Source organism: Geotrypetes seraphini, chromosome 5 (genome assembly GCF_902459505.1).
Source record: "Geotrypetes seraphini chromosome 5, aGeoSer1.1, whole genome shotgun sequence".
NCBI lineage: Eukaryota > Metazoa > Chordata > Amphibia > Gymnophiona > Dermophiidae > Geotrypetes > Geotrypetes seraphini.
The window spans coordinates 142,647,730-142,663,047 of NC_047088.1; the positions used below are offsets into that span (position 1 = coordinate 142,647,730).

The 15,318-nt window shown below is 40.5% G+C and overlaps 1 protein-coding gene across 6 annotated transcripts in view; it reads right to left on the bottom strand.

Moving 5' to 3' along the window:
* Positions 1-2,752: 2,752 nt before the first annotated feature.
* Positions 2,753-15,318, bottom strand: part of PLEKHM3 (pleckstrin homology domain containing M3) — a 386,793-nt gene continuing 374,227 nt past the window's right edge. For all 6 annotated transcript variants that reach the window (XM_033945256.1, XM_033945254.1, XM_033945259.1 and 3 more), the window contains one exon: positions 2,753-3,495. In XM_033945256.1, the coding sequence (XP_033801147.1) occupies positions 3,318-3,495 (178 nt within the window). In that variant the 3' untranslated portion in view covers positions 2,753-3,317. The remainder of the gene's footprint in view (positions 3,496-15,318) is intronic.

A 15,318-nucleotide genomic window follows, 5' to 3' on the forward strand; every position in this document is an offset into this window, starting at 1 on the left:
CTATTAGACACCAGGGTGATTTTTTCTAAAATTTTGGTTGGGCCAGGTGGCAGTGGGAAGGGAGTGCCACTAGATACCAAGTAAACAGTTTTGTTAGGGAGAAAGGGAAGGGGTTGGACATGTCGGGGGGGGGGGGGGAGTGAATAATTTATTTTAATAGCATGGGCAGGGAGGGTGAAGTCAGGTGATTTCCGAAGATGGGACAATTCCAGAGTGGGGCAGATGGGAAGAAAATGGGGCCACTGCTAACGCAGAGCTCCACACTAGCCTCAAATCCAACAGTAATTTTCTGGTGTTGAGCTCTTGTGGTGAATGTTAGCGCACAGTCTTTAGTAGGCTGTGCACTGATGCCTACTGTGGGTGTAAAGATCAGCATAAAAACCCTTTTAACATACAGCAGCCAGTAATGAGCAGATAAACTGCTTGCTAATGACATGCTATAGCCTGAGGTAGCTTTCTGCATTGGCTCCTTAGCTAGGACTTGAACAGGCCCTAAGTGCAAAAATTAAGATGGACCACCTATAACACCATCAGCATCAGTCCATCTCCCCCTTCTTCTGTCTGGCATCTCTCTCTACCCTTTCCCCATAGTCCTCTAAACTCACAGTGTATGACTGGCTGAGGGAGCAATGAAAATAGGCTGCCTATAGCTGGCCCCAGGGCATGATTTCCCATCATGTTACATCAGAAGAGGCAGGATGTGGCAGAGAAGAGACTGTGGTAGAGATACCCACTGGCAGAACTTCTTTTTTTATTGCTGCCTTGTTGGCAACCTGCCACAAGTTTGTTGGATGAAGGGGAGGGAGTAATAATGGTCTGGGGGGGAGGGAGGGGGTAAAAAGGAAAGATGCCAGATGGGGGATGAGAGAAAGGAAAGGACAGAAAGCAAAGGGATTTCAGACATAGTTCACCAGTAAACAGCCCATACCATTGGATGGCCCTGTGCCTTTTGCAGGGCTCACTCAATGGTAGTTAGATACCAGTTCAGAAAGATTTCCATGATTCATTTTAGAGTTATCTACATACTTATCAGCCAGTGGTATAGCTACGACCAAATGGACCCAGATGAAAAAATTAAGATGAACCTCCTATAACACTATCTCTCCCAAGGTAGAGGGGACTGGGGTGAGGTGGGTTGAGGGAGTAAAAGAATAACTTTAGAGCTTAAGAAAACAAACCGTGCAAAGAGCAAACACATTCCAAATCCATATAGAAAATCTGTCATAGAAACAGAAATAGAAACTAAAATACAATATATCAGCGATGAACATTTCTCAAAACTGACAGGTTATAATTAATAGATTCATTGAAATGAATAAATACAAAAATTTTCTACCTGTTATCTGAGCATTTCTTTGGTCCCAGTGTCACTTTTTTATTTATTTTGCTTTTGTTTATTTTTAATTAGCTTTTTTCTAGGGTCACCTGTAACCTTTGACATTTCTTCTATGTTTATCTTCTCTGTGTCCCCTATTCTCCTCGTGTCCAGCACTGCCCCTGTGTCCCGGTTCCTATGCTTCCTCCATGCTCAAGAACCCTTCTTTTTGTCTCCATCCCTATACTTGCTCCATGCCTAGCATCTCTGCCCAGCTCATCTCTTTCTTCCTCCATTCCTCCTATATTCCCATTCTAGAGCTAGCATCTCTCCTTCTCACATCCTGATCCACCTTCCCCCTGCCATCTTTCTCCCCCTCTATTGGTCCAGTGTCTTTTTTTTCACTCAGAGAATAGTTAAGCTCTAGAACGCATTGCCAGAGTTTGTGGTAAGAGTAGATAGCGTAGCTGGTTTTAAGAAAGGTTTGTACAATTTCCTGGAGGAAAAGTTATTGAGAAAGACATGGGGGAAGCCACTGCTTGCCCTGGATTGGTAACATAGAATATTGCTACTCCTTGGGCCAGGTACTAGTGACTTGGATTGGCAACTGTGAGAATGGACTACTGGGCTTGATGGACCATTGGTCTGACCCAGTAAGGCTATTCTTATGTTCCCCCTCTTCCTCCAGTCCAGTTCCTCTCTCTCCTTCTGCCTCTTGTCCCACCTTCTGGGTCTAGTTTCTCAACTCCCCGTCTCTATTCCTATGCAGGCCTGGCATCTCTCCATCTGCTCCCTCTCCCTATGCAGGTCCAGCATCTCTCCACCTCCCCCCCATTCTGGCCCAGGCCAGACATCTCCATTTCCCTCCTCCTCTCCTCCCCATTCTCCAAATTCATGGTGTATGGCTAGAGGCAGTGATGAAAACAGGTTGTCTCTAGCCAGCCCCACTAAGGCCTTTCTTTCATTGCATCCTTCCAAAGGATGCTACATCAGAGGAGATGCGATGTAACAGAGGAAAAGCCCTGGTGCAGCCTTCAAGAAGCAGCCTGTTTTTACTACTGCTTCTGCTGGCTATTTGCTATAAGTCTGGAGAACCCAAGGGCAAAGAGAGGTGGAAGGAAAGCACAGACAGAGAGAAAAAAGATGCCAGATAGAGGCACCTCAGTTTGTCAACAGTTGGCCTCTACCATTGGGTTGAAGAGAATTTGAAGACATCCTCATTCAGTGTTGAGATCTGGGTTTGCAGAATGTAAGGCAAATACAGAGCAAGCAACTACAGCACATCCTATGCTTAGTGCCTGAAAGAAAAAGACAAATTATCAAATTGTTTAAGACCACTATGGTGGTGCAAATATATTTATATACTAAGCAAATCAGCATTTTGTATTTGTGCACATAAATAATGCCCCACAAAAAACTACTATAATTTATGCTTTGGGAGACAAAAACAAGTGCCTTTATTAAGATTAAATGTCTATCATTTGGGAGAAATGCAATGCTGCTGTGTTACATTAGCAAGTATGCAGAGCTTATCAGCAAATTACTCTTCATTGAAGCCCAGCCCAGCAATAAATATGAATGCAATAAATTAGTCCAACATGAACTTCTTTTGATAACAAACAAAAATAAATGAAATAAAGTAGATACCATACTGAACACCCCCCAACCATGTTTTTAGGCAGGAGTCAACATATCAAGTATAGACAGTTTTGTGCATTGCAAATAAGAACTAAAACTTGGAGTCTTGACCTGGATCTTGAGCAGCACAGGTAAGTCAAGATTCATATTAATAGAAGCTGCTGAACTCCACTTCCAAAGATGTGCTCTGGCTACTACTGCTACCTATTTTTCTTGGCCCCTTCAAAAGGCACACTCTAGTGGCTGGCTGAAGCTAGGTTATACATTCAAGTTTCCTAGTATAAGGTTCCTGCTTGATTTTCTAAGCAACAGTGGCTATGAGCTGGGGATTACAGGGCAGGCAGCCTCAGAGAAGAGGCAGGAATCATGTATTTTGGTAGGATAGGTCAAACATGCTGCATGACTCATCAAGGCTATCATCTACATTCAGCCGCCTCCAGAAAGATTTCTGCTTCTTCTGCAGCTCCTTGCGGACACACTTAGGGCAGGGTACTGTCTTCACCTTGCACTCTGCATGGAAAACAGCTCCACAGCATTCACACCTGCAAAAATACAAGAATGGTGAGACTGCAATACATCTCAATGGACAAGTAACAAAGGTTTGTAAAGCTTAGTGGCATTTTGCTACCATCAGAAACATGAGAATGCTGACCAGGTAGTTCATGAATGTCTTCTATTACAAATCACTGTAAATACTCTTCTAGGTCATAAAACCAAATAAAAGAGGAGTTAATTCCTGCCTTTTCATTAGTAGGACAAGGCAGGTTACATTTAAGTACAGTATTATACGATGCATTCCCATTCCTAAAGCATTTACCACTCCAATGACCTTATTTATGAACATATGGTAAAACAGTACAATTTGGGATAGGTTCAAGAAAGGGGGCCAAAAGTTAGCAAAAAATTGATTGCTAAGGAAGTATTTTATAATGGCATAATTGGATGCTGAAGCTAATATAGAATATTAGCATAATTTGGTATTTGAGCACAAACATTTATGCAATGTCAAAGGCTGGTGAAATACTCACGCCTAAATACTGTCAGTTGCACTTGTAACTGACAGTATTCTATAAACTTTGGCCCAGATTATTTAACTGGCACCGTTTTTGGCAGCTGCCAGTCACATGTCAATCATGGAACGGCACCGGTTACAAAATCGCACATTGGAAATGTATGCCAGTGTTTTCCAGGCCTACATTTCTGGCGCCTACCTTCGATGAGAATTGCACCACTGTAGGTGCTCTATGGCACCTAACATCACTTCTGGCAACAACTACAGTGGTGTTAGGCACCATAAAGCGCCTAGGAAGGTATGATTCCTGTGCTGATCTTTTAGGCACCGGTAGGTGCCTTGAAAATCTGTGAAAAAACATTGTTTAAATGATTTTTCACTGAGCTTGGGCACCTTTAAAACCGGCACCATTTAGAGAATCCAGGCCTTAGCATGTAGGTGTCTGATATGCCTTGACCCACCAGTGTTAACACCCCCTTTACAGTTATATGCTACAGAACTTAGGTGCTAAGGCCTGATATTCAGCTGGTGGCAATCAGCATTTTGCTAACCACAGTCAGAATTAAACTTGGGAAATTTAGTCCTGGGCCAGCACTGAATAACCAGATTTCTGGAGCCAGCTAACACATAGCCTGTTAAGTGTGATATTCAGCACTTAATCAGCTATGGGGTATTGCATAAAGATATGACCCAACTTTTATATAGTCCTCTTTACGAGGTTAATCTGGCCAGTTAAGTGCCGAATGCTGACACTTAACTGGCCAAGTGCTGATTCTGCCATCCAGAATGCTTCAAAATAGCTGATTTTCATTTCAAGTTTCAAGTTTATTAGGATTTTATATACCGCCTATCAAGGATATCTAAGCGGTTTTTACAATCAGGTACTCAAGCATTTTCCCTCTCTGTCCCGGTGGGCTCACAATCTATCTAACGTACCTGGGGCTATGGAGGATTAAGTGACTTGCCCAGGGTCACAAGGAGCAGTGCGGGGTTTGAACCCACAACCCCAGGGTGCTGAGGCTGTAGATCCAACCACTGCGCCACACACTCCTCTCAATTTCAGAACTAACCAGTTAATTTCTGTCTTTCTTTTTTTTTCTTTAACTTTTTATTGAAGTCTCAATAATACAACCCAAAAACATCATGGACCAACAAACATGAAATAATACATGTCTTCTATAGGAACAGTAAAATTACTTCCCATATACACTACAAAACTACTATATTCTTATATTAGTAATGCCCAACACAAGATCAAGCACCCCAAATGAGACATAATTATATCTTGATGTCATTCTTCTTCACCAAGATGAATGTGCAGTCCTTGTTCCCATTCCCTCCAATGAGGAGCAGACAAAGGACCCATCATGCAAACAAGACTATCTTTTACTCGTCAGTCAGCATTCTTATGGAATTGTCTTCCATCAGAAATCTGTGCTGAAAGTTCATACCTAAGGTTTCATGCCTTTCTCAGAGCTCACCTTTTTTTTTAGAGGCTTTCAAAGGGGGGATCTTGAGCTGTGAGCGGGCTTGGACGATGGCAGCACACATCATTATTATTAGGTTTGAGGTTTTTTTTTTTTTTGCTTTGGCTGTTCTATTTGAAGTTATATTTCTTTTCTATTTCTGCTTTTAAATTATTGTAAACTGCTCTGGTATCTTCTGAGAGGTGGTATATAAGTATTTTAATAAACATATCTTCTATAAGAGTCCTCTATTTGATCTTATAAATGCGGGTCCTGCAAATGCTGTGACATTGCTGTCAATCTAAATTTTTCACGAACACTCTTGATGACAGGATTTATAAATTTAGACATTTTAGTAACTGCAATACTTCTTTTACAGTGAATGTGATACTCTGCCCATGTCATAAAATGTATGTGGGTAAAACCATAAGAAGTTTCGGGGGTGCCATTTCTCAGGTTTAGTCGACACCATTGTTCAGCAATGGGAAACCAAGGGCTTCTTTTACTAAGGTGTGCTAGCGTTTTTAGCGCACGCAAACCATGCGCTAAATGAAAAATACTAACGCAAGCTCTTTGGAGTAGTAAAAGGAGTCTCAAATGTAAACTGAAGATTGGATTTGTATAACAGTGTGAAAATCGATTCTATATGGATGTTTTGCGGGAGCTTTAGAACTATGAAGCCGAACAGTTATATTTCATTCAAGTTTCAGGTTTAACGTAGCTTGCCTCCTCATTGGTCTTCCTTCATTATTCACCAATTGATAACTATTTTTTCATTTCATTACTCTTTATAGCTACTACTGCTCAATGGGCAATAAACCTTTCTTTAGTTGCAAAGCTGAACAGTGTTCCGACATAGATCCACGTTTTGCAAAAGTGCTGTTTCAAGGAGCAATCCCATAACAAATGACCCGCTGCCAGCCTTGTTCCATTCTCAACATCAAGATCATCAAGATGACAAATTATTAACACAGCGAGAGCAAAGATGGATAAACATAGTAACATAGTAAGTGATGGCAGATAAAGACCTGAATGGTCCACCCAGTCTGCCCATAAGTTATACCCATTAAAAAATACATGATTAGATTAACTAGGCTCTTCTTTGATATTTCTGGGCCGTAGACTGTAAAGTCTGGTATTGTCCTAGGTTCCAAATGCTGAAGTTGCCATCCAAGCTCACTCTAGCCTATCCAACCATCCCGTTGTTTGCAGGATTTCTACTGTAAAGTCTGTCCATTAACATCCTCATGTTCTATATTAGTGGAGTTCCTATTGATGCCCAGCTCATTACATTACATTACATTAGAGATTTCTATTCCGCCATTACCTTGCGGTTCAAGGCGGATTACAAAAGATATAAAATGGGGGTTACAAAAGATATAAAGAATGGGGGTTACAATGGAAGAATAATAGTCATTTCTAGCGTTGTACATCAAATCATCATATATGGGACACAGACAATGCAATCTCTGGAACTGGTGGGTTTGAACAGCTGTTTTATGTATGAGAGTCCTGTGGATATTACTGCTTGCACTATCTTTTCCTTAGCACAATAAATGTTGTTTTGAAGTGTGCCATTAGTTGAACTTTTTACTTTGAACTTTGATGTCATAATTCAAAAGGATTCAAGAAAATTAAAGCCCAATAAAAGTTGAACATTTTGATTGACAAAACTGGGAACTGATCACCCTTGGGTTGATGTACCGCAACTGGTTAATAATGACGGTATCCTGTTTAAATAACAGCACCATTTTTATTTCTTAACATTTGTTGAATTTTCAGAAGCAGTTATTCAGTTTGAAAGAAGTAAGTTTTATAATGAATGTAGATGTACAAATGGCAACTTTTTCCTTCTTAATGAATTTCACAACACGGTGTATTGTTTTGTAGGCAACATACAAAAAATGATTTGGTGGATTGCTTAATGTGCCATTTGAATATGGGTTGAAAAGACACAGATAAAGAAGCACTGCCCCTGAGGAAATGACAACTTGAAATGGTTGAGTCACCGTCGGGACATATTAAGTGCTCCTTTTAATCTTTTTGTCCTTTTTTTGGCACACACAATAGGAATATTAAAATTAATTAATTAAAAAACGGCACAAAAATACAGATGTATTTTCTAAAGGACCAATGATGAAATACACTACCCCATTAAGGACATTAAAAAAGCAAACTAATATCCGGGTGTAAGAGGTCCTGAATATCTGTTAAAAAAAACTTTCAAGGAATCCAAGATGGCGACTGAATAGGTTGTCTGTGTGTTTGCTCCTGACAACCTCCTTGAAGTTTGGACTTTACGAGTGCTTTTTAAAAAAATTACCTGGAGTATGCCAAAGCGGAGAGGGAGAAGCGTCGCTGGGGTCTCGCGGTGTTCCGGGACTTCTGCTGCGGTTGGTGGCATAGAGGAGCTTATCCGGCGCATGCAGGGCATGTCAGCGGACACAGGGCGATTATCCCCGCTGGAGACGCTGCAAGGGAACGGCGCGCAGCAGATCTCCTTAGGGCTTGAAACAACTTTCAGCCCTGAAGCAAGAGCACCTCCTCCGAACCCTCAAACGACTAGTTCCCCGAGGGAGGGGGAGCTTCCGGGTGTTGGAGTGCTCCCTCCTCTAGAGGCAGTAGAGTTCGATCCGAGGTATGGAGACTCAAGCTCCCAGCTTTTGCTTGGGACCCTGAGCATGGAGTTTGAGGCACTAACACCTGTAGGAGGAGGTTTAGCACAGCCTGAACAGCAGCTGGAAGACTTGCCAATGGGAGAGCATAAAACTTTACATTTACAATTTTCTCAACTTGTTAAACCCCAGGTGGTAACGCTGGATGCCCTGTGGGACTTGGTAGCTACAATTCCAAAAACTATAGCTTCTCAATTTAACCAAGTGGAAGAAAAATTTAAAGAACATGATAAGGAGATTACAGGATTACAGAAAATAACTAATGATATTAAATCACAGATTGAAACTCAACAACAAAATAATAAATCCTTTAAAGTAATACAGGACGCATTGATTAAGGACAATACCAACTTAAGAAGAAAGCTTGAATCACTTGAGAATTTCTCCAAAAACAATAATCTTAGATTAATTAATTTTCCTAAAATTTCCACAGCAACTCCTAGAGATATGCTCAAACGTTACCTAGTAGAAATACTTGAAATTCCTGAATCTTCTATGCCACCATTTACACAGGCTTATTATTTGCCTGTTAAAGACACTAATGATCAAAAAAACCCTCAGGAAGCGAATCAAGAAGTGATTCAAGAACCTTTGGATATATCAGCCTTAATAGAATCCTCAGACAGGGAAGTAGCCATTCCGGCTACTTTACTCCTATCAGTTGCTCTTACATTGGATAAAACATGGCTATTGAAGTTAAATTTTAAAAATAAACACAAGGAATTTCTGGGATTGAAAGTTCAAATGTTTCCTGATTTGGCCAGGGACACACAGAGGCGTCGAAAGGAATTTCTTTTGTTAAGACCAGCAATTACTGACCTGGGAGCAACCTTTTTTCTTCGATACCCTTGCAAATGTATCGTTCATTATAAGTTGCATAAATTTGTTTTCTTTGAACCTTCACAACTGACAACATTCCTGTCTCTGTCAAGACTGGAGAAAGCTAACGATGCATGATATATAGAGGACTGCCTTACTACAGTTCTACCTATTACTGTTTCTTTCTTTTTTGAATATGATTGCTTTAAATTCTGTTAGTGTGAATCTTGGATCCTATATGAGGACTTGAGCATGATTTAAGATAGAATTTATTTTCTTGGAAACTTAATATGTTGGATGTTTCTTTGTTGAATCTTGCTTTTCTGTACAAGTTTAAACTTGATTGATTATAATTGAAAATTCATAAATAAATAAATAGAAAAAAAAAAAACTTTCAAAAATTTGCCACGTTGGGTTGAATGGTTTACTCTCTATTGTGGTGTATTTTGATCATGTATGAGTGACCACTTGTGCTCCTTTTTAAAAAAAATCTTTGGATTAAACTGCATACTAGACATCTGAATTTTTGTTCACATTTTATTATAGCTTTTGCTGCTACTTCTTGTAAGTATTCTGCTGTATGTACATTTCCTGAGACAAGATTTAGGTTAATAATTTTATCCTCTAGACCTGTTGTACATTGCTCCATTCCTACAAGACCTCCATCTTGGAGGTGAAAAAAACCTACTACTCTCAACTCCTACAAAAAGTCCCCAATCGGTCTAACTCTAGACACTTGTTTGCCGTGACAAACCACCTCTTCTCTGCGGCCCAAGGATGCAATCCCAATAACTCCACAGACCTAGACAGTGAGACCCTCTCTAGCTTCTTCCAAAACAAAATCGACACCATCCGCAACAAGCTAGACAACCCCCCCAACAACGGTCCCCCTCAATCCAGCCCTCATCAAGATCCAACTAGCCCAGCATTCAGATCACTAGCCCAACTCCCCCCAGCTACGGACAGTGAACTCCTAGAAACTCTGAAGGAACTCAAACCCTTCAACACTATCCTTGACCCTTGCCCTTCCAGCCTCCTCCTATCCACCACAAACGCCTTAGCTGAATCCCTCCTCCCCATCATAAATACCTCCCTGACAACAGGTAAGGTCCCACTCAGTTGAAAAATGGCTATTATCAAACCCACTCTCAAGAAACCCACCCTTGACCCAAATGACCTGAACTACCACCTAGTCTCCAACCTCCCATTTGTATCCAAAATCCTGGAAAGAACAGTACTCTACCAACTTCTCCCATACATAGAAGAACAAAATGCCCTCTCTCCTTTTCAATCCAGCTTCTGAGCAGGCCACAGCACTGAAGCAGTTCTTTTAGACATTGTTGATGACAGCTGGTCAATACTAGAGAAAGGTAATCTAATCTAATCTTCGGTTTGTATACCGGGTCATCTCCCAATGGAGCTTGACTCGGTTCACATATAATTAAGACTAGAGTACAAGGAGAAAGAAGCATGAGAGAAGTAAGAACTATAGTATTATCATTTCATTGAGTTTTCAGGGTCTTACGAAATAATTGCAGCTGGCCTTTAAGCCTAAAGGAGTCAGGGAGTTCATTCCAGATCCCTGCTAGTTCTACTAGACCTAAGCGCTGCCTTTGATACTATTGACAACCAACTCACTGACCTAGGAATCAAGGACTCTGCACTTCACTGGTTCACTTCCTTCCTTCAACAGAGAACCCAATCAGTACTACTAGGCCCAAATAAATCAGAACTCAAACCAATTAAATATGGAGCCCCCCAGGGTGCATTGCTGTCCCCGCTCCTCTTCAATCTATACATCAGACCAGTGATCGACATCGCTAGTAAAGACCGAGCAAGCAACTCACCAACCTTCAAAACAGCTTCACCAACATGAAGAATTGGATGACAGATAAACTCCAGTTAAATGCTGCCAAAACTGAACTACTATGGATCAGAAAGAAGAGCACTAGTTCACCTGCCCAACGCTATCTTGGGACTCCACACTCTTGTCAGCAAAAGACCAAGTGTGTAGTCTTGGGGTGATACTGGATGGCCACTTGTTCCTTTCAGCCCATATCTCACAAGTGGTCTCTGTCTTCTTCTACTACTTGTCCCAGCTAAAAAGGATCAAACCGAATATCACTAAACCTGACCTAGCCCAAATCCCCTATGCCTATGTTCTCTCCAGAATGGACTATTGTAACTCCATCTTCAATGGAATCACCGCCAAAGAACTCAAACGCCTCCAGTGTGTCCAGAACTCTGTGATCTACCTCCTACATGACCTGGATTACTACGACTCCATCTTCCCAGCTCTCCATGCAGAACACTGGCTACCAGTTAACAAGCACTATGTTTTCAAAGTCCTCGTGATGGCCTACAAGAGATTCTACCACATCACCCCTGCCCACTTCAAAACTACCTCGATACACTCCTGCCCGCCCACTCCGCTCCGAGGCTGCAAGAAGATCCCTTCAAATAGAAACAGCACGCAGACTCTCATACAGCCACTTAGTCCCCCTTCTTTGGAACCAATTGCCTGCCCAGATAAGATCACAAGACTCGCTGATGACCTTCTGGAAAACACTGAAGACTCACCTCTTCAATTGAACAGCCCCCTCGGACTGCCTTCTCCTTGGCTCCTAGGTCCCCTTCCTAACTCCCGCTCACCTCCCCCTCCTCCCCTACATCTTCCCTCCTATCTCTCTATGACTGCCTATAAAGCGTTGTTCTTTCCGTTCAAACAGGGCATAACTCTATCTATGCCTTTTTCAATTGATAACACAGCAATCGAACTCGTCACATCCCTTAAGATATTAGGAGTAATAATCGACGACAAATTCTCTTACCAAGAACACATCAACAATACAGTCAAAAGCTGTTTTTATCGCCTACGTTTAATCCGTTCAATGTCAAAATATCTGGAACCAAAATCTCTAAATATCTTAATACACTCCCTTATAATATCCAGACTCGATTACTGTAATTCACTTCTCATGAACATCACTCAAAAGGATCAAAGACGATTACAAATAATACAAAACATCGCCATCAAAATAATCCACCATGGAAAAAAATACGATCACGTAACTCCCTATCTCATAGAATCTCACTGGTTGCCCATTAATCAACGCACAACATATAAAATAGCATTACTGGTATTTAAATCATTAGATACTAACAAGCCACAGTTTATAGATCGGCTCTTAATCCCTCATACTTCAAAACGTTCACTTCGGTCCAACACTCAAGGTCTGTTAATGGTTCCCTCATTGAAAATAATAGGAACCAGACGCCATGACATCTTCTCAGTTATGGCTCCTCTTATCTGGAATACCCTCCCCCTATATATCAGAAACATCAAAGACCTCAATTTATTTAAAACTAATCTAAAAACTTATCTCTTCAAATCCTCATTTAACCTTTAGAACAACTCTTTGGAGTACATGTAAACAATCAATACTTTCATACACATCTTCCCCAACCTACTCGTTTGTTCCTACCCACATCATACCCCTTTCTTCCCTTGAGGAAACTACAATTTGTAACTATTATCCCCTAATGCTCTTTCCTAATGTTTCACAGTTCGTCTGTATTGTCAATCTGTCGTAGCACCTTGAAAATTGTTAATGTAAAATAACTTGTTTTATTGTTCTATACTATAATTCTTTTATTATGTAATTCGCTTAGATTTAATAGGCGAACCATCAAATTTTAATAAACTTGAAACTTATTGTGAATGTCAATTGTAACCCATTCTGAGCTCCTGGGAGAAGAGACTATAAATCTACATAAATAAATAAATAAATAAATTCTCTGTCATATACTTTATCCAGCAGTTTCTCTATAACATCTGCTCTGCTGGTGGACTGTACCCTGGTCTAAATGACTGAACCATATTAATTAAGTGCTTTTCAAACTTGCCAGCAATGTCTTTTGATTTACAGTCTTAAATTTTGCTCCTGAATTTAGACACTGCAAATCTCTGATGAAAGAAGTGAAACGGGGTCCTTGTTGGAGGCGTTTATTCTCACGAGAACTCATTTGAGATAAGTTTTCAACTTTTTATCTTTGAGTAAATCAATAATAGCGCTTAATAGCAATTAATATGCACATATTTTTCAATGGGTTTTGGTGTACATTAAGCAGTTTCTCACTGGGGGGCACAGTTCTTTTATCTCATTTATTTTCACTTAAGTAATTTTCATTATACAGTCTCATTAATTTGAGGAGCGAAATGATGTGAATTGTCAGTGACAACAAAGTCTGTTTAGGTTCATATTTGTCTTGATACTGGTGCCTGGATGGCATTTTCAATCACTGAAGCCTCCTCTTATTCAAAAAAGTTTGTGTCATTTATTTGACAGTTATAAAGTTGGGAACTGTCTCCCCAGTGATTTTCTGTGATTGGGGGAGTCCTCCATTGTTTATGTTTATTTATGCTTCTCCATTTCCGGTTATTGTGGAGCATAAGCAAACTGTAATTTTTCATCAATTACCTCTTTTTCTAATCTTCCGTTTACCCTTCTCCATTGAGAATATTGATCATTTAAACATGCTCTGTTTTCTTTCAACCAGTTCTTTATCCATAATAGGACATTACCTCGTATCCCATGACTTTTCTAATTTCCTAAGAAGTTTTTCATGATCACGTCACTCCAATTCTGAAAGATGCCCACTGGCTTCCTGTGGCCCACCGAATTACATATAAAATTATTCTCTTGACCTTTAAAATAAAATCCTCTCATTTGCCTTCATTTCTACATAAACTCCTCATCCCCCAATGTTCATCTCGTACTCTGAGATCCACAAATCAAAATCTTCTTCTGATCCCCTCTATTAAAAATTTTTATTACACACGGAAAATAAATTTCTCTGTCACTGCTCCAATGCTATGGAACTCTTTACCACAACCTCTTCGCGACGAACAACAACTAGATAAATTTAAGATAGGCCTAAAGACTTTTCTATTCCGTGATGCATTTATTTCAATTTAGTATCTATTTCTCAGTTATTTTCAATTATTTAACTCCAAAAATTATTTCAAAGACTTTTCCCCACCCAAATGTTTTTTTTCCCATTCCCTCTTTCTCCCTTTTCTCTCAACATTGTAACTTTACCCTTCCATAAACCTCTTCCCTCACAATCAAGTTCGTCTAGTTTATGTTTTAATATACACTGTTTGTACTTCTAAATATTGAACATATTAACCCCTCTTTCTTATTTATATTTTTATTGTAATGTAAACCGGCCAGATATTTATTTGATGGTCGGTATATTAAAACCTAATAAACTTGAAACTTGTACTTTGTCAAATGCCTTTTGAAAATCCAAATATACAATATCAACAGCTCACCTTTATCCACATGTTCATTCACCCCTTTAAAGAAATGTACTAGATTGGTGAGGAAAGATTTCCCTTGACTAAATCCATCTTGGCTTTCTCTCATTATTTTATGCTTATGTATACAGCAGGGGGAGATCGTGTCTGACCAACTTATTGCACTTCTTCGAGGGAATTAACAAACAGATGGACAAAGGAGACCCCATAGACATCATATACCTAGATTTCCAGAAAGCCTTTGACAAGGTGCCTCATGAACGTCTACTCCGGAAACTGAAGAACCATGGGGTGGACGGAGACGTGCATAGATGGATCAGAAACTGGTTAGCGGGTAGGAAACAGAGGGTAGGGGTGAAGGGACACTACTCAGACTGGAGGAAGGTCACGAGTGGTGTTCCGCAGGGCTTAGTGCTCGGGCCGCTGCTATTTAATATATTCATAAATGATCTAGAAACAGGAACAAAGAGTGAGATAATAAAATTTGCGGACGACACCAAACTATTTAGTGAAGCTCGGACAAAGGAGGACTGTGAAAAATTGCAAAGGGACTTGGACAAATTGGGAGAATGGGCAGAGAGATGGCAGATGAAGTTCAATGTTGAGAAATGTAAAGTACTGCATGTGGGAATCAGAAACCCGAGGCACAGCTATACGATGGGAGGGATGTTATTGAATGAGAGTACCCAAGAAAGGGACTTGGGGGTAATGGTGGACATGACAATGAAGCCGACGGCACAGTGCGCAGCGGCCGCCAAGAGAGCGAATAAAATGCTGGGGATAATCAAGAAGGGTATTACAACAAGAACGAAAGAAGTTATCCTGCCGCTGTACCGGGCAATGGTGCGTCCGCATCTTGAGTACTGCGTCCAGTATTGGTCACCATACCTTAAGAAGGATATGGTGTTACTCGAGAGAGTTCAGAGGAGAGCGACACGACTGATAAAGGGGATGGAAAGCCTTTCATATGCTGAGAGATTGGAGAAACTGGGTCTCTTTTCCCTGGAGAAGAGAAGACTTAGAGGGGATATGATAGAGACTTACAAGATCATGAAGGGCATAGAGAGAGT